Genomic DNA, 20,695 nt, shown 5'->3' with positions numbered 1-20,695 from the left:
CGGGCCTTTTCCGGTCTACCTGGCTGGTGCATCTGAGTTGAGAGTACTGTCCAGAGCGGTTACAATAGAGCACTCTGGGATAGCTCCCGGAGGCCAATACTGTCTAATTGCGTCCACAGTACCCCAGATTCGACCCGGAAAGGCCGATTTAAGCGCTAATCCCCTTGTCGGTGGTGGAGTAAGGAAATCGATTTTAAGAGTCCTTTAAGTCGAAAAAAAGGGCTTCGTCATGTGGACGGGTGCAGGGTTAAATCGATTTAACGCTGCTAAATTCGACCTCAACTCCTAGTGTAGACCAGGGCTTAGAGACTAAACAAATTTATTTGAGCATAAGCTTTCGTGGGCTACAGCTTCATCGGATGCATAGAATAAAACATATAGTAAGATGATATATATGTGTGTATATATATATATATATATATATATATACACACATACACACACGAAAAGGGAGAGTAAATGGCTAATTAATTAAGATGAGGAAAGACAGTGCTGGAGACTACCTAGACCAAGGGAGGCTTAAACACGCATGGGCCCAGTGTGTTGGGATCCAAACGCAGCAGCCTGGTAGGTCCCAGAAAGGGGAGCTTGACTAGGGCTATGACACATCCCACAGCAACCCCTTCTGAAAAGGGCTGAGGTGCTCTTACCCTTATAGCAGATCAGGCTTACAGCAGTAGACCAAGTACTCACAAGTATCTGGGACTAATAGTGATACCAGCCTAAAATGCCCTCCTCAAGAAAGAGAGAGAAATCAGCTATTTTGATCCAAATGCCTGAGCCCTTGTCTAATAAAGGGGGAATCAAAGTGCACTCAGCATGTTTGTGGCTGCCTACGAAAGCTGCTCTTTTATCCACGTTTCATTGCGTGCAGCTGTGTTGCAACCAAGGCTCAGCTCCCACTCCTTCAGCTTTGTGTGCCAGTGCTCTTCACCCCTTCATCTCCCCCATGACATCATAAAAGAGTGCTTGGGTAAAGCCCAACTCTTGCCAGTTCCCAGAGAGAGGTTATTTACACACACTCCCCTGTATGGGGCAGAAGTGGTTACTCACTTCAGTGTTGCACTAAATTTCTCCATTATCTTGTTTTCAAGCTAAAAAAAATTTTCCAGGTAGTAACAGACTTGACCAAGCACATACAAGGCTTTCTAGGAGCTGCAGAAAGAAAGCTGCAGAGCAGCACGTGAAGCAATTCTCACACTTGCCTGACACATTTCCAAATCTCTTCTGAAGCCTGAAGCATTTGAAAGTGACTTAGCAGCATCAAATTAACCAGAATGGTAGAAGCAATGAAAAATGCGCCTTCTTCCTACCCAACCTCAGTTATTCATGCTTTACCATCACCAACGGAGCATTCACAACCCCATCCTCACAGTGGGAGAAGAAGCTATGAAAAATATGGAAACGAGGGGGCATTCAAGCTAGGGCAACTTCCTTGTTATAGAGAGATGCATTTATTATCATCATCAGATAGTCTCTTCTCCCAGTGCAGGGAACCTTATGAAGTGTTGACCTTCCCCACCCCAGTCACAGAAGGATCATCACAACAAACCTATTAGTTTTGCTGTAAACTTTTAGCTTCCACTGTAACAGTGAGCATTTCTATAGACCTCAGTATCTTCACAGTCCTCCATTGAGAGGGTCAGCTAGTATCACTATTCCCATTTTACAGACAATGAAGGAGAAGCACAGAGAGGAAAGGGAAAGGGACTTATCCAGGATCACACAACTGTCCACTCTGCCTTCCAACAAACAAAACTCCCCAGTAATTCATGCTAATCAGACTTTGAATGTTCATCGTCACTATCAAGGTTTTACACTCCTTTAATGATTATCAGTGTGTTGTGGGATATGTTTTCTTTAAACAGTGTCGGCAGCATCAAGGTTTCCAAATAAATATGTCTGATCTGCCAACACTTGTAGTTGGGAAAGGAAAGGTCTCTGCCCTTTATACACCAAATCATTTATCTGCACTCTCCCTCCTCCATGCAAGAGCGAAGAGACCTGGGTCAGGGAAGAATGCTCTGTCCTTCAGACATTATCTCACTTCAGTGCTGGAACCAGAAACACATTTACGTACAAATTATTAACCTTCACAATGTCTGACCAAGCTCCTCATGTGTCAGATGCTGCCCTGGAATTTATCCTTATTATGGGGCACTGTGGTAAACCAGGGTCAGGACTCCCAACAGGCGTCACTTTGGGGTTCACCTTCACCTCAGAGATGCCAACCAAGGTAAACCAGTGGGAATGACTAATAAAAAGGGACCAACCCTGCCATTCTGTTGCATTAGGCAGGATTAAAACAATACACACAGAAGGGGCACAAATGTCACGTTTTACAGCACAACTCAACCACTAAAGAGGGAGTTAGGAGGAAACGTCCATGAGTAAGTTGTGTCCATCAGTGGGGTTTCTTGAACCTGAAACATCTGGTACTGCCACTGTCAGAGAGGACTCCTGGTCCTATCTGGTGTGGCAATTCCTACCTTCCCACATTTAGTCAAATACAAATCACTGTGACACGAAGCACCCTTGTATTCACACCCTACATGGTACTGTAATAACCATTGTAGAAAATATGCTTTGTGAGGTATCATGTGAAAACTAATAACTCACTGATCATTAATATTCTCGTGTGATGTATGTATGCAATGGCTATTAAGAGTTATGAATATATGCTGGAATTATAACGAAACCAGGTATGTCAGGGAGTTGTTAAACAGGTCTATCCTAAACAAAATGTGTATTTACCTCAGTTCACATATAAGCAGTAAACAGACCCATCAAGCTAACAAGGTATGGGAGGCAAACTTCACACTAACAAGTTGGGGAAGAGCATGGTGTCTACACCGAACAGGAGAGAGAAGCATGGTCTGGGTTTTACTTGTCAGAAGAATCCATTCAAAGGTTTACAGGTCTAGAAATACAGAGTGCAGCACCTTAAGTGATAAGCAACTGAATTAACTGATTGGTTCAATAAAAGATGTTACCTCATCCACCTTATCTCTTGAAGCAAAGTCATTCAACTTTGGGAGATATAGGCAAGGATACAAAGTCATTTTAGGATCCATCACTAGACAGACACAAGAGGCCAGAGTTCTTGCAAGCCAAAAAAGATGGGTCCTTCAACCAAGTGGGGGTTGAAGTCTCTGGAACTGAACACAGGTGAGAAGCCTTCTTAGGCAAAGATCTTTCAGCTAAGAAGACAAGGGAAGCCAGCACCTTTACTTTTGTGGAAGGTCAGGACAGAGAGAAAGTCAGCCATGGTTGACTAAGAATGACGACTGGAGAGAGAAAGCATCATGAACAAAGCCTGTATCTGGCTAGATTATGTTTTAGACTTTTAGCAACATACTTTGTTTTGTTTTACTTGTAACTCTTTCTCTCTTCATTTCTTATACCTGAACTCACTTAATCCTATGTATATTCGGTTGTTAAATTTATTTCATTTTTACCATAACCAACTCAGTGCTGGGTTTGAAGGAACGGTGTATTTACTCCCAGGTAAGTTTATAATCTGTGATGTGTTTTTGTCTCTCTACAGGAGAAACGAACCTTACTATTTCTCTGAGCTCTTCACAAGAGGGCTGGGCACTTCAGGAGATACCATTTGGGGAAAATTCAGGATTGGGAGTGTATTGGGGTCGCCCTGGAAGTAGTAAACAAGGCTGGTGTAAGCTGCTGTGGGGCTGTACACAAGCTGCTGGGATCAGACCTGCTGAACCAGAGCTGCCTAGCATACAGAAACTCAGGTTGTGACCAGCATGCTTGGAGGCTAGTTGTGAATGGCCCAGGCTGGGAGCTCCAGAAGCAAACCAAGACACCCACAGTTACAGGGCAAGTGGTGACATAACCCCTTGCTGGTCTGGATTTGAACCCTCATACGGTGACATCCACATCCTATGTTTCAGATACAAGGTTAGCAGAAGGAACACTTACCTGAAGTTAAGTGCCTGATGTTCAGGTATTTGAATATGTTCTTTACCACATTATAATCTCAGCTTTCTCTTCATTAATTGAAATCACCGTAGGGCTTCCCTGACTGAGCAAGCAAGGCAGTTATACCAAATCCCACCAATTTCACAGAGAACAAGCCATTGTGGAGAGACCTATTAATCCCTGCAATCAGTTTATTTTGTGCTTTTTATGGCTAACGACTTTAGCTTCAAACACTCCAATCTGCCCCCTCAGCACAGTAACATGCCACATAGCTACAGTATTTTCATGAGATTCAGAAAAATTCTAGTGTAATGACACTGTCTCTCAGCCACGCTCCTGCCCCTCCTCAAGATATACACCTAAACCGACATAGCGACTAGTCCTACAAACCCCTTCACAGGGGCAGGCAAGTTCTCTTTGAGCCCGCACCCCTTCCCAGATAGGATATGTGAGCCCCCTCCTAGAGACAGCTCCTTTGCTTTATCTCAGATTCGAGGGAAGAAAAAAAAAAGATAAAAGGGGCTAAAGCTGCTTCTTTCTCTCATCACCATTTTATTCTATTTCTGGTAGGGGAAGATAAGCTACAGCCAACCCAGTTCTGTCCATTCACAGAAGAGGGGGGAAAGCAATGCTCCTAAACTTAGTTATAGCCCAGCCCTTGTGATTGTCTGTAGACCCACACGCAGAACCAAAAGTTTTCATGCCTCAGCTGGTGGTTAAACACCAATTACTGGCTGCTTCCAGAAGCTCCACGTTTTCCTTTGTTTCAAATAAACTCATGTGAGAAGATACTTTTTAAAGCTAAAACATTTCCAGCCAGACAGGAGGGACTGCCAGCATAGACACATCAACAGGTGACTACATGGCTCCCAAGAGAACCAGAAGCTGACACACTTAAAAACACAGGCATGGGAGCTGCCAATCTTTCCAGACCAGGTTCTGTCCTTCCCCTTTTCTCTTAGCCCTGTCACTGTAACTGCTGGAGGGGTCGCTAGATCTCCCATTCTTCTCTGGGGATGGACTGGATTCCATGGACCTCTTGTTGGCTTAATAAATTACTCCTGGTGAAATTCTGCAGCAAAAGTTTAAAAATTCTGGGCACAATATTTTAAAATTCTGCAAATTTCTGCATATTTTATTTGTCAAAATAATACCACATAATCATACCAATTTCAATTATTTTGGTAATTTATTTCAAAATACCTGTCAACAAGTATGTCTGTAACAACACAGACAACAAAACAGGTTCAGGAAATGTTTTTTGACAAATAGATTCCTTACAAGACATATTAATACAGAACTTTGAGTAACAATTCATTTAACTACAGAACTGTATTTCCTGCACCCCTCAGAAGCAATGCAAAGGCTTGGGGGAGTCAGGGGTAATGGAGTTGATGAGGGAGAGGGAAGTAATTGCTGGGAAGGCACCTGGGAGTGAACCTGGAGCGTTGTTGGGTGTGGGTGGGAGAAGTATGGAACAGTTTTTTTGGGAGGGGATTGTTAAGAAGTTGGAGAGCCTCCCCCATACAGACCCTGGCTGTCCCCTAGCCTCTACCCCTGTCCCCCTGTGTCCCCAAGCCCTCACTTAGCCACCCCCATCCCAGTGTGGCCCTGCATGCCAATTCAGCCCCCTCCTCCCCACAAGCCCAGTCTGAATTCCAGGCTGTGATCCCCCAGCAGCCCCATGTGTTCCACTCTGTCTGTCCCTTCTCTCCCCACCCCCGCATCCCGTGCCTCCTCACCTGGCCCCACAAGCAGGGCGCTGTGAGGAATGCAGCCTCTCCTCCTCTCTATTGGTTGCTATCTACTATGGCCTGGGAGATGGATGCCTTCTGTTCTGGCACCACAGCAGTCCCTGGTGGGCAAAAGACATGACTGCAGCACCTCTCCAGCAGAATGTATTTTCTGCAGGGGGTGGGGGAATTTGTGTGCGCCCAGTGGTGCAGAATTCCCCCAGTAGTAACAAATATTAACCCCTGCAACCAATGCTTCACCCTGTCCAGTCCTTTCCTGCAAGGGACCAGCAGGGACATAGAGAAGCAGCTCTGAAAGAGTTAAAGTATCCCCATATCACCCTCTCTTCTCTCAGTTTACAAGCTGTTGACCTTCAGGCACAAGGACTTGAACTGAGTTTACGCAGCTGCACAAAGAGGATCTAAACAACTGTTTACTGATGGGAACCACAACTTTCCAGAACTGACACCTAGTTCAGAGGGATATTAATGAACAGCAATGATGCCTATTTCTTATCTAGCACTTTCATCAGTAGATCTCAAAGTACTTCACAATTTTAATGTGTTTGTCCTCACAACACCTGTGTGAGGTAGGGAAGCATTATTATTCTCATTTTACAGATTTAACTTTTGTGTTAGCAAAGGGCCCAGTTTATGAGTTAGGCCAAATATATTTTACAAGTTAGCAAGCATGTTCCATTTGCAGTGTCTCACTGGGAAGGATGGTTCTGTGACCAAAGTACAGAACAGGAGTCAGGAAATCTCTACGTTATTCCTGGCTCTGCCACAGGCTTCCTGCAAGATCTTGGACAAGACTATGTGCCTCAGTTTCCCTTCCTGTAAAAATAAGGATGATGTGACTGATCTACCTGACAGGGTGTGGTGCTGAGATTGTTTGTAAAGCATTGGGAGAAGCTTTTCTGGAAGGCATTGGGATCCTCACCTCTCTCCACAAGGAGGTGCACATGGATACTCAGCTCCTCACCATACTTCCCACTGGTGTCTTCTCGGAACACCATTACATTCTTTCCAAACACAAAAAAGATGTTTCCCCCAACACCCCAGATACTCAAACATGCTCACTTAAGGGCACTATAAGCCTGGGGAGAGAGCTAGGAGGTAAGAGAAAATAAAATCTATGCAATCCCCCTCTGAAATAGTGAGATGATGTGGTGAGAAGAGTGTTATGTTGTGTGCCTAACCTTCTCTCAAGCCTAGCGTGCAGTCAGTTAATGGGTTCTCAGTCTAGGTCCCAGTGGACAGGTGTCCAAGTCATAGAACTTACCAGTCCAGTGGACACCAATTGCCAACCTTATTGGCAGTCTCATTGGAAAGATCAAGGTCTGAATGGATTGTGAAGAATGAATGTCCCGCTCCTCCTCACCCCATCCCTCCCTCCCCATCAGGGTTAAGGGGCACATTGGCAAGGCAGGGGAGGGGAAAGCTGGCATAGCAACAAGTGCTGTCCCCATTATGGGGACAGAGAACTTTAGAGTGTAGGGTTCACAGTGCTGCTCCTTTGACCAGCACAAAATTCATATGAATGCTTTGAATTTTACATAGGCAGTGAGAGCTCAGAGCCAGATATGTCCTGCACAATGGGAAGTAGCCTCTGGCCTGAGAGACAGGGTAAGGTGCCGGGTGACTGATACCCCAGCACACATGGCCTGCTCCAGCCACCCCAAGCAAGGAATATAGAACTCCAACCCCACCATTAATGCTGGTTTCCCCAAGATTGCTCTCTGCGTCAGGAGCTCCAGCATCCCTAGAAGTAGCACTATGCCCCAGTTTGTTCGAGCCTTAAAGCAGGTACCAGAGCCCTAATTACACAGGTGTCAGATATGGATTATTTCTCCAGCTGTTGCCCTCACAAAAAGAGCTGAGCATTGCCACTCCCTCAGTGCCCTTCCTAAATCCTCTCCTTATACCACAGTTGCCACTGTTCAGCAAACACTGCTCTTTTGTTTTACTGTTTTAAAGCCAAGGTTTGAGGCCGGGGCTAATAATAAAAATAAATAATAATAATAATTTAAAAGAAAAAAAAACAACCTGTTGCTCTGAATGGGAATTTCTGAGCCAGCTACAGATACAGGCTCTGGTGTCCATTACACCAGACAGGCAGCAATCCTGCCACCTCTCTGCTCCCGGGTGAGTGATTAAAGACATGACAGGTTTCAGAGTAGCAGCCGTGTTAGTCTGTATTCGCAAGCTTATGCTCAAATAAATTGGTTAGTCTAAGGTGCCACAAGTACTCCTTTTCTTTTAAAGACATGGCCTCATTCCCACCCAGCTTCCCCCAGGGGCTGGGAATATATCCACCACTAACACACACATTTTCTTCCAGGGGTGCTGGAATGATGGTTGCTGGGGGTACAGCATCCCCCGCAGCCTGAAGTAGTAATAGCAACCAAATGCATCACTTCCCTCATATACAGGGTTTACAGTTTGGTTCAATGGTTTTCAGCACCCCCACTACACAAATTGTTCCAGTGCCCTGCACTCATCCCCTGCCTTTGGGCTGGCCACTGACAAAGAGACTTGCTAGGCCCTCCCATTGCCCCCATCCTACTCACCGGCAGAAGGGCTGCCTATTGTCTTACAACTACAGGGGGCTTCTCTTGGCGGGTTGTTATTGGTGACTATCCTACAGGCAGACTAGTAACTTCCAGCAGGTACCATGAAATTTCAGGCAGAGCCTCTGCATTGGAGCAGACAGAGCAGCACAACAGGGAGAACACATGCAGCTGCTAGGAACAGGTTGCAGACAACACCAGATCTGAGCAGTAAGAGTATTTGAAGGCCTCACACTTAACCCAGAATGCCAACATTTCCCCCAAGGAACTTATAGATAAGAGTAGCAACTGCTAGGAAAAAAACAAAAATCAAAGAAACAAACAAACCAGATTATCCCTTGGAGGGGGACCAGGGGTATGTTCAAATGCATTTAAACATCATCAAACAGGTCCCATAAAAAATGAGATCAGCTTAAAAATCACGATTTTTTAAAATGAACATATTTTGGGTCTTTATTTGCCTTCTGGATTACCAGCTCTTAAGTAGTCACATTTTCAAGCTTTTCTCCACAGCCAAGCAGTTTAGAAATTTAGTTTTAATCTTAGAGGGGGAAAAGGTGAGATTCTCATACTCCCTTGGCTTCGGAAGCTGGGGATTTAAAAAAAAAAAAAAAAAAAAAAACCAACTGGCACAAGATTCTCAGTAAAATAGGGAGAACTGGCAAGACATTAAAGAATCCACCAAGTTTCAAGTCTGAATACAGTAACTGTTAGTTATCAGGAGACAGATAATTTTACAGACCTGTGGCACACAAGCTGGCCAAATAATGGAGTCCTGCTCCAAAGAGCTTGCAGTCTAAAGGCACAAAGGAGTATTTCATCCAGGAGCATCTGGTCTGTTCAGTTATGGGCTGAGGGTAGAACTCTTTTACAATCAGAATGAAATGTAGCTCTATACCAGCCCATATAAACTAGTGCAAAATACATTCTTCCATCATTACGAGTTACATTTTACAATAGGGAAAATAACGTAGTTTAATTGATCTGGGAATCCACCTCCCTCCTGCCCCCCGAGGACACATGGGACCCATTCTGGGAAGCATTAATCTAGGACCGCAAAAGGCTGATTCAGTGAGAGGGGAGCCCCTGCATGTGGAGTATGGGGCTCAGGACTACATTTCAATACCCAGACACTTGCTGGAGTCAACACCAGCCAAACTCTTACAAACAGCGTTCTGCCGCTCCCTAAAATAACAGATGGAAAAGGGCAGGGCTCCTGTAGCACCACATGTAAGTTGGGCTATGTGAAGCTGGACATAATGCAAATACATTATAGGAACTGCATGATTAGAGGAAACATGATCACACGCAAGACAGCCCAGAAGCCTCCCAACCCCCACAAAGCCCCCGATATATGCACCACAGAAATAACAGAAGGTTACAATTGTTGCTAAATTCTGTGGTGGGCCAACCAGGTTGTACCACAGTTCAGCCCAGTACCCTGCTAAGACACTTTGCTTTAGCGCTGGTAGAGATCTAAGCTAAACGGTTTCTTAGCTTGGCTGTGACCTGTTTCAGCCACATGCAAGTTCCACCACCACTGCTAAGCACTACTGTTTTGACTGCATAGACAGGCTGTGCTTGGACTGCCTGAAGTACGGGTACTACCCAACCTTTGCTCAGGCGAACGTGTTGCCTTGTAGAGAGGAAAATAGAACGTATTTGGGCAACTGACCCTTTCACCACCACCATCTCCCAAGTTACAACGACCACAGAGGGAACGAAAGAGAGACATTTCTCAGCCATTGTGACAAAAGCAGCGAGCAGCTAACGGTCTCCTGAGAAACAGTTCAGTCCTGAAGGCGAAAGCAGAAGCGGTGATGAAGTGAGCTGTAGCTCACGAAAGCTTATGCTCAAATAAATTGGTTAGTCTCTAAGGTGCCACAAGTACTCCTTTTCTTTTTTTGTGAATACAGACTAACACGGCTGATACTCTGAAACCTGTCACATACGGACAGTTCCACAGGCTGAGAGTCGGCACTGTGTTCTACGCAAATCACAGCTACCCTCAGCTCTCAGGATACCCAGCTCAAACACAACACACAATAGCTACAGCTTCTTCACAAATGCAAATCCAGATCCTGGCCTGCACATTACTGGGGAGCAAAGCAGGATTAAAAGTGCAGCACTTGACTGTGTCTGGGGAGCAGGAGGGGAGAAAGGGGTTGTTGTGGTTAGGTACTGGACTGTGACTCAGAGCTGGGTTCTGTTCCCAGATCTACCCTAGATTTACTTCATGATCTTGGGCATGTCTCTGTGTCTCAGTCCCTCCATCTGTAAAATGGGGACAATGGTATTTAACTAGCACTCTAGGGTGTTGGTAAGATACATGCATTCATGTTTGAAAGATTCTGATATTTTGGAGGGATGGGGGGGGCGGGGCCACAGACCAAAAAATAGATATAGATTAGATAGATAGGCATCACCTGGTTAAAAAGAGGCACCAAGCCCCCTTCCCGAAAAGACACCAAAGATAATCATGTCTCCAAGATGGGCTGTTACCTTGCAAACGCCTCCTGTCAAAGAAAGTTTCCTGAGTGAGGTTGGTTGAGAGCTGCTCCCAGATGATTGCTTCCCTATTGTAGGGAGATTAGTCCAGAGCAGAGAAATTGGCACCCCAGAATGCTCGGCAGCCTCCTTCATGCCTTGTCTGGGTACTCATTCCAAGCAGGCATAGTGCTGCTCTACTCTTCTGCACCTTCATTAAGACACATATCCAGACAGTCACCCCCAAGTGCCAGGTTTACCATGGCACCACTGGTGCCATGGTACTGGACCCAGGCTCCTTGGGCTGCAGTAAGGCCCCACCAGCTCTTCTCCGCCCCCCACCCACTGCTCTCTCCTGCGGGGGCAGAAGCTTGGTCCTGCCAGCTCCTGAGACTCCTGCTGCAGGGCAGGCTCCGCCCGCACCCACCAGCAGCCAAGCTCCCCGCTCCCCTGCCCCTTCCCCCAAGCGTGCCGCATTCCCGCCCCTCCCCCTCCCAGCACTTCCCCTGCAGCTGAACAGCTGTTTGCCAGCGCAAGAGAGGGGGAGGAGCAGGGCCTTAGCACGCTCGGAGGAGGAGGCGGAGGCGGAGAAGAGACATGGGCGGGGCCTTGGGGAAGGGGGTGAAATCAGGACAGGGCGGAGCAAAGACAGGGTCCCAGCACTCCCCTACACATACCCCTTCCAGCCCCCTGCCATGAGCAGCTCAGGACAGGGGGCCGGGAACACCCCCACAACCCCAGCCCGTACCCACAGCCCCCTGCCCAGACTCCTGCACCCACCTCACATACTCAGCCTTCCCCACACTCAATGCCCTGACTCCTGCACACACCCCATACACATCCCTATCCTCACCCCCACCCTGAGCACCAAACAGGAGCTCCTGCAGCACCACCACCCCCCCACATTCCCACCTGCACCCCTCACACCAAACAGGAGCTGTCCTAGATAAGCACTCCACACCCCAACCTCCTATCCCAACCCTGAGCCCCCTCCTGCATCCTAACTCCTGGCCAGACCCTGCACCCTAACCTCCAGCCTGCTCCTGCACCCTAACTTCCTCCCAGATCCTGCACCCCCAGCCCTGACTCCTGCATCCCCTCACACACACCCCAGCCCCGACTTCCAACTCCTGCACCCCCCTCACACTTCCAGCCCTGACTCCTGCACCCCCCTCACACACACCCAGCCCCCTGCCCTCCCTGACTCCTGCAACCCACCACACCCCCTGTCCCCCACAACCCCCTGGCCTCCCTGACTCCTGCACCCCCCCACATATACCCCTTGCACCAAATGGGAGCTGCCACAGGTAAGTGCTCCACACCCCAACCTTCTGCCCCAACCCTGAGCGCCCTCCCTCACCCTGACTCCTGGCCAGACCCTGCACCCCAACCCCCAGCCTGCTCCTGCACTCTAACTCCCTCCCAGACCCTGCACCCCCAGCCCCCTCCCGCACCCTAAGTCCCGGCCAGACCCCACACCCCAACTCTTTTTTTACATTCTTTTTATAAAGCGCTCTTATCCAAAGCACTTTACAATAGTTAACTAACAGTACAAACAATATTTGTAAAGATCATTAAATGGTCCGCCAAGACCCCCAGCGATTTTCAAGTCTACAAGAACGATCAAGGTACCTCACTTTATTTTCATTTACTTGCTATTACTTACAGGAGGAATATGAAGAAAAAAAAAAGAATGAAAAACAGGGGCTGGGGGGTGATAAGAGAGAATGTTCTTTTTCTTGGCTGGGTCCCAAGAAGGGGTCCCAAAAATGAAGCTGAGCCCAGGGCCCCACTAACTCTAAATCCGCCACTGGGACTGACTCCTCCCCCACAGCTCCCCACGCCGCAGCCAGGGGCTGACCCCCCACTCCTCAAGCTCCGCATGCCGCTGCCAGGACAGGGGCTGATCCTGTCCTCGCCCCAGTTCCCCGCACCATTACCAGGAAGCGGGGGCTAACACCCTCCCCTCACTGCTACCAGTGGCTGGGGCTGGCCCCTAACCCCACCAAGCTCCATTCTGGCTGGGGCTGACCCCCCAAACCCTGCTGCCTGACACCTTGCATCACCACCCACACACACACACACGTTCCTCCACGCCCCTCTAGGGGGGCGCATCGGACTTTTTTGGTAAACTGGGCTTTTGTTCAATTGCTCTTGCCAACTGATCAGTTGGCAAAAGCTAACAGGATAAATGCCCGTTTTTGTCAAAAAAGTCAAGATGGCTGGGACAGAGCTTAAAAAGGGAACTGTCCCGGCCAAATGGGGACGTATGGTCACCCTATCTACAGGCAAATGGATCCTGAGGGCATCTGGCCAGGGCAGGGTGCAAATCCTGGCCTGGCTTATCATGCCACTCCCGAGAGGCCGGAGAGATTCCCCGCCCTGGCACTGGACCAGCCCCGGCCACGCTGCCAGCTCAGCCTGGCAGACACAGTCACATTCCACCAGGGCCGGTGAGTGTGGTCAGCGGGCAGGGTGTGAGGGAGTGTGTCTCTGGAGGAGGTCGGGGGCAGGGGGTGGGGGGGGCTGCTGGCCAGTGGGGGAATCTCTTGGGGGGCAGTGAGGGAGGTCTGTGTGTTGGGATGCTGGGCAGTGGGGGGGTCTGAGTAGCATGCTGTGTAGTTGTTGTGGTGGGCTGTGGAGAAGTACATTGGACAGTAGTGGTGCGGCTGTGTGGGCGGGTGCTGGGCAAGGGTAGTGGTGTGCAGGCCACTGTGCCTTTGTGGTGGAGGGTCTTTGTGGGGGGCTGCTGGGCATAGCAGTTCTGGGGGACGCTAGGCATAGGTAGTCGGGGGCTGTGTAGCATGGCATGGGCCCACCCCCGAGGGGAAGGAGCATGCTGGCAGCACAGGGCTGGGCAGGCCAGTGTGCATCTGGCAACTGCCGGTTTGTATACAGTGCCCTTGCTCTGGGCTGGGTGGAGCAGGGCCGGTCCCACCATGTTATGCCCCACTGCCCCTGGCTGGCCCCTTGCTCTGGGGACCAACCTCCCTACATCATGCTCCTTTGCCCCCATGGGGGCCCACAAATATGTTTGGCGCCAGGCCCACAAAAGGTTAATCCAGCTCTGCACCTCCCAAATCTCTGTGTGTTTCTAGTGCATTTATCACCACAGCAGCAAGAGGCCATGGACTCTCAAGCTTGGCAGATTTACCACAAATGAGCCTGACAAATTCCAGTTAAATCCCTCTGAATTATCAGGAAGCTGTAAGATGGTGCAACAAATGGTCCCTATTGCTCTCCTATAATTAATCATCCAAAACACTCAGTAAGCACAGATGGAAAAGGTCTGGTGGCCTCTCTAGGGTTTCAGAGTTTACAGGCCTACTGAATGCTGCATCTCTGGCTTTGCCGAGTTTCATTGGCTCACTCCATAGATAGATTCACCTGCACCACAAACTTCAGTTCCAGTAGCTGAATTATTTCAAGTAGAGAAAGGAGTCCCAGCTGCCTGCTGGGATCCCAGAGTTTGACAATAGGCTTGGGATTTGAGTATGAGTGTGAAGCACTTGCCAGATCCAAGCATAGTAAGTACATGCAGGTCGGGTGCAAGATGCATCCAAAAGTTCTGCTGATACAACTCAGTCCATTCCTGTTATTCTAGATCTGGGCCCTTATACCCCTCTGCCAACACACCTCAGCTCTGTCCCACGGCACTCCCCTGCTAGACTTCTCACACAGTGACCAATAATCATGCTACGTTTTTGTGTGGTGGTTTAGGAGGAAAAATGGAAACGAAATTGAACTAATTTCCCTTCATTTTTATGAACCAAGACTGCACTTGTACTCAGGCCCCATGAGATGAAAAGCTCGGGCTCGGGGCTCTTGCGTATCTCCACCACCACTGGAAAAGAAACATCAAGCCTTATATCTCAATAGCCAGAGCTGTCCTGGGAACAGAATAAACTCCCTGGCTCCCACTCCATCACACTTCTGCTTCTTGTGACCTTGCTGACATCATAGAAGTCCCTTGCTCTGCACCAGTCACTCTGAGCCTCCCAGTTCCACTCCTGCTGTATTTGCCTTTGACCTAGCTCAGAGTCAGGGAAATCTCCCAGTTTATAACAGCAGCAACATGATGTAGCAACATCCCAGCATGAGACAGAGCCAGCGAGCAGGGATGTGGGGGGAGGAAGTGAGCTGTAGCTTAAGAAAGCTTATGCTCAAATAAATTTGTTAGTCTCTAAGGTGCCACAAGTCCTCCTTTTCTTTTTGTGGATACAGACTAACACGGCTGCTACTCTGAAACCTAGATCTGAGAGCAGTTTTTGGCTAGGCAGTGGATGCTGAGAGGGTCAGTGGAGATGCTCACTCTTTGGAGAAGGGGTGAGGAATGCATCACTTTCAAGGACTCTCTTCAACTACACAGGAAGCAAACAGTACTAATGTCTGAGAGGCTTGGGGCAGCCCCTCCACTCCCCAAAAGAAATACTGCAGCCATTCAGAGACCTCCTCTGCAGACCAGAAAGTCAGCTGCTCTGAGCCTATGCTGTGGCTCTGTCTGAGGTTGGTGTGTGTGGCTGGGAGTAGGAACTCAGATGAAACACAAAGGAAGGTTTATCTCAGGCTCCAATGCCTCGACTGTTTATAGAAATCTAAGCATTCCTGGAGAAGCCACATCTTTGCCTGGCCCTGACACACCCTCCAACGTGGGCCCAGACACTCCCTGCAAATTAGAGACCAGAATGTACAAGTGCTTATTAGAGTGTTCTCTAATCTGAGTGCTCTGACCCCCCACCCTCCTGCAGAAACTGGAAGCGTGGCTGCCAGAGGAGGCTGGGTATGTCACTCAGGCCACCTCCTGCCCCTTCGTGGTCCCACATTAAAGCCATACCTGCTCTAATGGATACAATCCATGGTGAAGTCTGGCACAGACTCTGACGCATAGGCACTGACTCCAGGGGTGCTCTGGGGCTCAAGCACCCACCAAAAAAAAAAATAGGGGGTGCTCAGCATCCACCAGAAACAGCTGTTCGGCAGCTGGCAGGAGGCACTTGGGGGAGGGCAGAGAAGAGCGAGCGGCAGGTGGGTGCAGGGCTTCGGGGGGCAGAGTGGGGGCAGGAAGAGGTGGAGTGAGGGCAGGGCCGCGGGGAAAGGAACAGAGTAGGGGCGGGGCCTCAGAGTGGAGCTGGGGTGGATCACCCACCAGGAAAAATAAAAGTTAGCACCTGTGCTGTGGAGGGAAGGGAAGTCTGCCTCACTTCCCAATTAACTATCCCCCTGTTCTGCCCACACCCAATCGGACCTCATTTAGAAGGCGGGAGATGCTGAGCTAGTAGAGAAAAATAATAATGATTAGTAGGTTGCTTGAAGGAGCAGAAACCCTCAGCATGGGATCCTGACCATTTATCAGGCTTTTAGGGGAAAGCATTATTCTGCAGTGAAAACTCTTCAAGCAAGGTGCACCTGTGCAATGAGATGTTAAGCAGAGTTGTAGGCATGGTACAAACAGTGCTGCGAAGTCCCCCTGTATAGAAGCAACTGATCCGTGATTGGGATGTTACAGACCAGCTAATCAGAGTGGGGCTGGGATTCGTCCCTGATACACAAAAATCCTGCTTTTCCCCAGGCGGCTTCCACCTCGGAAGCCCTAGAACACCAGCTGCAGTGCAGTCCAGCCTCCTCAGAGTCAGCACAGTGACTCCACCTAAGAGCACATCAAGTGGCTGCATTCTCCCCAGAGCCAAAAATCAAATCAACCTAAGTCAAAAAAACTCTCCTTCCTACTATGACATTCCCCTGGTGTTATCCAGCCCGGTGATCTGCTAGGTTACTCCAATCCTTGACTCTGGGAGCCAGCCTTCCCCTGATCTGCTGTGAGAACCCGCCACTCCTGGGCTGTTCACACACAGCCTCTGGCATGTAAGCAGCTCCTTGGATTGTGCAACCGAATGACACTAGCCAATATCTCTGGTCCCAGACACAACTCTAGGAAGCTCCATCTTGCACTGTCCGGTTATGCCCGCTGGACGCTGCAAGCTTATATGAGAGTTTGTCAATTTAACAAAGAAATTGATATGCACCAGGTTTGTTATCCCAAAGGGAGTCTCTGACACACTTCAAACCAAATGCACTGCTTCAGGTAGAATAAACAAACAGATTTATTAACTACAAAGATAGATTTTAAGTGATTATAAATCAAAGCACAATAAGTTGGATTTGGTCAAATGAAATAAAAGCAAAACGCATTCTAAGCTGATCTTAACACTTTCAATGTCCTTACAAACTTAGATGCTTCTCACCACAGGCTGGCTGGTTGCCCTTGAGCCAGGCTCTCCCCTGGGGGTGACTCACTCGAGGGTCAACAGATCCTTTGTTGTTGCCTAGGCCAGTGTCCTTTGTTCCTGTATGGATGGTTGGGTTTGTCCCACACATGCCCTGATAAGCTGTGAACTGCCCCTCTGCTTCTGGAAAGTTTTTGCCTGGGCTTATTTTAAGCCATGAAGGCACATTTTCAGCCTCATAATTATATACATGAAATTACAACCTATAACATTACTGTAACAACAATTACTATTGGTTTCAGAGTAGCAGACATGTTAGTCTGTATTCGCAAAAAGAAAAGGAGTACTAGTGGCACCTTAGAGACTAACCAATTTATTTGAGCATAAGCTTTTGTGAGCTACAGCTCACTTCATCGGATGCATTCGATGCATCCGGTGAAGTGAGCTATAGCTCACAAAAGCTTATGCTCAAATAAATTGGTTAGTCTCTAAGGTGCCACTAGTACTCCTTTTCTTTTAACAATTACTATAACATCACTATAAAAACAATGCTCAGTGCATCATAAGCCTTCTGAATACACCCGACATGACAAACTTTGCACTGGATACCACACAATCATTTTACAAGCATGAACATGGGAGTGCTGGGTGTTCCCCCAAGGTACAGAGCCTCACACCGACCTATCCACATCCATGTCTTCAACTACTTGAAAGAGACAGAATAAGGGCAGAGGAAAAATCTTCCCACAGATAGACACGCACTCTTCTCCTGCAGTGTCCTTACTCCAGACCCATCAGTTGTGTCTTTCCCTGGTGTCAGAACATGCATGACCTGAGTAGCAGGGCAAGAACCAGAAGCAGGGTCCAGCCCCAGTCTGATACAGAAGCAGACTCCAGAGGTGGAAGCAGGAAAGAAGAATCATAGAAACGCAGATGCTCTCACCTTATGCTAACAGAAAGAGAGAGGATCGTACATAGAACCCCCTGAAATTCTTTTGATTTTCTACAGTTGTTTGTTTTGTTTTCAGAAATTTCTTGTTATTTCATCTTATCTATTCTCCCCGCCCCACTAGTTGAGTCCAGCCCCTGGGGAGATGGGAGACCAAGGGCAGGGGGAACGGTAGAGGGTGTTGGGTCCTGCCCCAGGGAACGGGGAGACCCTGGGGGCGGGTTGCAGAGCGAGCCCTTCCCACCGTCACCCAACAGCAGTGTCTCCTGTCCTGGGTGCTGGGCCCAGCTTCCCACCTCGGGGTCAAACTGCTGCTCAGGTTTGGCCCGGTTGCTCCTCTGTGGTGATGATGGGGGGACTGGACAGGACAAATTTGAGTGAGTGGGGCTGTGACCCCATGCACCAGGTCACAATGCCATTCACTCATATTTGGCCCAGTGAGCTACCTCAACAGGGAGCCGGACAAACCCGAGAAACGCTATGACCATGGACCAGAACGCAACAGCCAGAGCAGGGAGACAGGCCCAGCCCCTTGAGACAGGAGCTGTCGCTGTGGGGTTTTTCATTTTATTTCATTTTATTTGGGACTCATCATTTAATGCTCTACATGCTTCCGGGGCACTACATGGTGTGAGGCACCCACACACCCAGCTTCCTTCTCAAATCCATGACACTCCTACTGGGCAGGGAGGACATTATGTACTGTGCCACTGCCTCATACACAGAACTATATATTCAAAGCAGACTGAATGCCAAACCATTCCTATTGCACCCTACCCATGGTCTGAACTAGATAAAATCTGGGACACTGCCTACGCACTGAAGACATGTGCCAGTCCAATAGTTAGCGTTTGGTTTTAGTGATCCTCTGCTTTTCATATTCATACAGCATGAATTGCCTTCCAAAGCCATGTTGTAATGTTGCTAGTGCATTTATTTCATGCAATGTGCATCATTGAGGCATTCAGGTGCAAGGGTCAAGAAGTGATTTCCCTGTCCTGGTTTCAGAAGTTAGAAAAAATTTCTTTTCCTTTCAAGTGTGAACTGGCTGCAGGTGAAGAATGTTACATCTTGCAGGAATGTCAATCACAACCACCTCACTGACCTGCCTTGGCATTAAAGTGCTTAGAAGAGTTTGCTCCATTCTTGTGCAAAGAAGCAAAGTCTCTGTCTAGCATGTCTTATTGGGGAAGCTCATTGCCTTACTATGGATCAACAAAACCAGAGATAGAAAAATCAGAGGAAGAGCTATGAGATAAGGCCCAACATGACTGCTCCCTTTGACACATTTTCTAGCTTTTTTTCTAGTCTAATTTTAAATATCCCAAGCAATAAGGATCCCATTTCTTTCTCTGCAAAAAAAATCACAGCCCAATGCACCTCAGAATCTGAGAGTTTCCTAATATTTCAGCCTAAATTGTCCTTCTCAATATCATCCTGTTCTTCCCAATTATACCCCCTTGTACCATGCTAAATAATCCTTCTCCCTCGGTTGGATTAGTAGAGTTATGTTTCTCTCTAAGCAATATCGTAGCCAAGCTAAGTATATTTCCTGCCAAATATACAAACCATATTTTTCCCAGATGAATCTCTACCTGTTATTTCTAATGTCGCTAGGTCTCTCTGTATTTCTCTGTCCTCCATGGAGATTGCAGCTCTTCCCAATTTAGTGTCACCGGTGAGTTTAATTACTTCTCCACCCCCCAACTTTAATGGGCGCACCATAGGTTCCAAGCATTTAGGGATGAGAGGCCTGGTTCCCAGGTTACCTGGTTCCCAAAGACAGCGATGGAGCAGGCAGTAGAGACCTCATGGGACCCGAACCAGATGGAGGCGATGCGCGAGGGCATGCCCAGAATGAAGACCTGCGCCACCGAGCAGATGACCTGCCCCAGGACGGTAACAGGGAAGAGGTGCGGCTTCATGCTGCCCAGCTTCACCCAGGCGCCTAGACAGTTGAAGGCTGAACCGGCGAGGGCGATGAGGCGCAGGCCCCTCTTGTCCAGCAGCCAGGCCACAGGGAAAAGAAGGGGGATGTAGGTGAGCATGTAGCACATGGAGAGCCAGTCGATGGCGAAGGTGCTCACGCCGTAGAAGTGCACGAAGATGTTGTTGATGCTGCCGTACTGGATCCACTGGAAGGCATTGCAGAGCGAGTAGCAGCTGAACAGCAGCACCACGGGCCAGCGGCGTAGGGACAGGCGCACCTCGGGGGGCGCCCCGGGGGCAGACCCACTGGGGGTCTCGGCTTCCACTGACCCAAGCACCGGCTTCACCCCCTGCAAGAGCTTAGGCGTCTCTGGATACATCAGCCCCTTCTCGCCGGGCTCCGGCCCCCCGCTCACCACGGCCCCCCCGGAAAACGCCGGGCAACACGGGCTCCCCTTCCGCAGGGCAGCGTTGTCTCGCATCGTGTGCCTGGCCCCCTCCCCGCTCCTTATGGGGTCGCCGGTCTCTGCGCCGCGCCTCGCCCCGCCCAGCGCGCCCGGCTGGTCCCGCTCCCTCACTCCTCCAGAACTGTCGCTGTCAGCACAACGCCATTCCGCCAGGCCACGTCGCGCTAGTTTGCTCTCACAGCGACACTGTGATTGGCCACCTGGCCAACGGGGCCTCGCCCCCTCCGCGCTGACTGGCTGACATGATCCCTGTCCCTCAGTTACCATGGCAACCATGCCGAGCCTGCCCGCTGGGGCTTGTGCAGCTGAGGCTGCCCCTGCAACACCAGGCTCTGCAGGGTCCCCTCACCCGCCTCCGGCTGGGCCCCACCGGACACTGCCGGGAAGAGTC

General features: G+C 49.0%; 1 protein-coding gene across 6 annotated transcripts in view; it reads right to left on the bottom strand.

Annotated features, from left to right (window-relative positions):
- Nucleotides 1–20,492, bottom strand: part of FLVCR2 (FLVCR heme transporter 2) — a 57,315-nt gene extending 36,823 nt beyond the window's left edge. For 4 of the 6 annotated variants that reach the window (XR_005225562.2, XR_006291830.1, XR_006291831.1 and 1 more), the window contains exon 1: nucleotides 19,678–20,456. Coding sequence is in view for 2 of the 6 variants with exons in the window: in XM_043549814.1 (XP_043405749.1) it covers nucleotides 19,678–20,319 (642 nt within the window). In the remaining 4 variants the exon portion in view is untranslated. Of the gene's footprint in view, nucleotides 1–19,677 lie in introns of all 6 variants that reach the window. The other 2 variants (XR_005225563.2, XM_037900721.2) reach the window with 2 other exon arrangements.
- Between the last annotated feature and the right edge of the window lie 203 nt (nucleotides 20,493–20,695).

Source organism: Chelonia mydas, chromosome 6 (genome assembly GCF_015237465.2).
Source record: "Chelonia mydas isolate rCheMyd1 chromosome 6, rCheMyd1.pri.v2, whole genome shotgun sequence".
In the NCBI taxonomy this organism is placed as follows: domain Eukaryota; kingdom Metazoa; phylum Chordata; order Testudines; family Cheloniidae; genus Chelonia; species Chelonia mydas.
The sequence above is the reverse complement of the archived record's forward strand: the minus strand, read 5'-3'. Positions and strand labels throughout refer to the sequence as shown.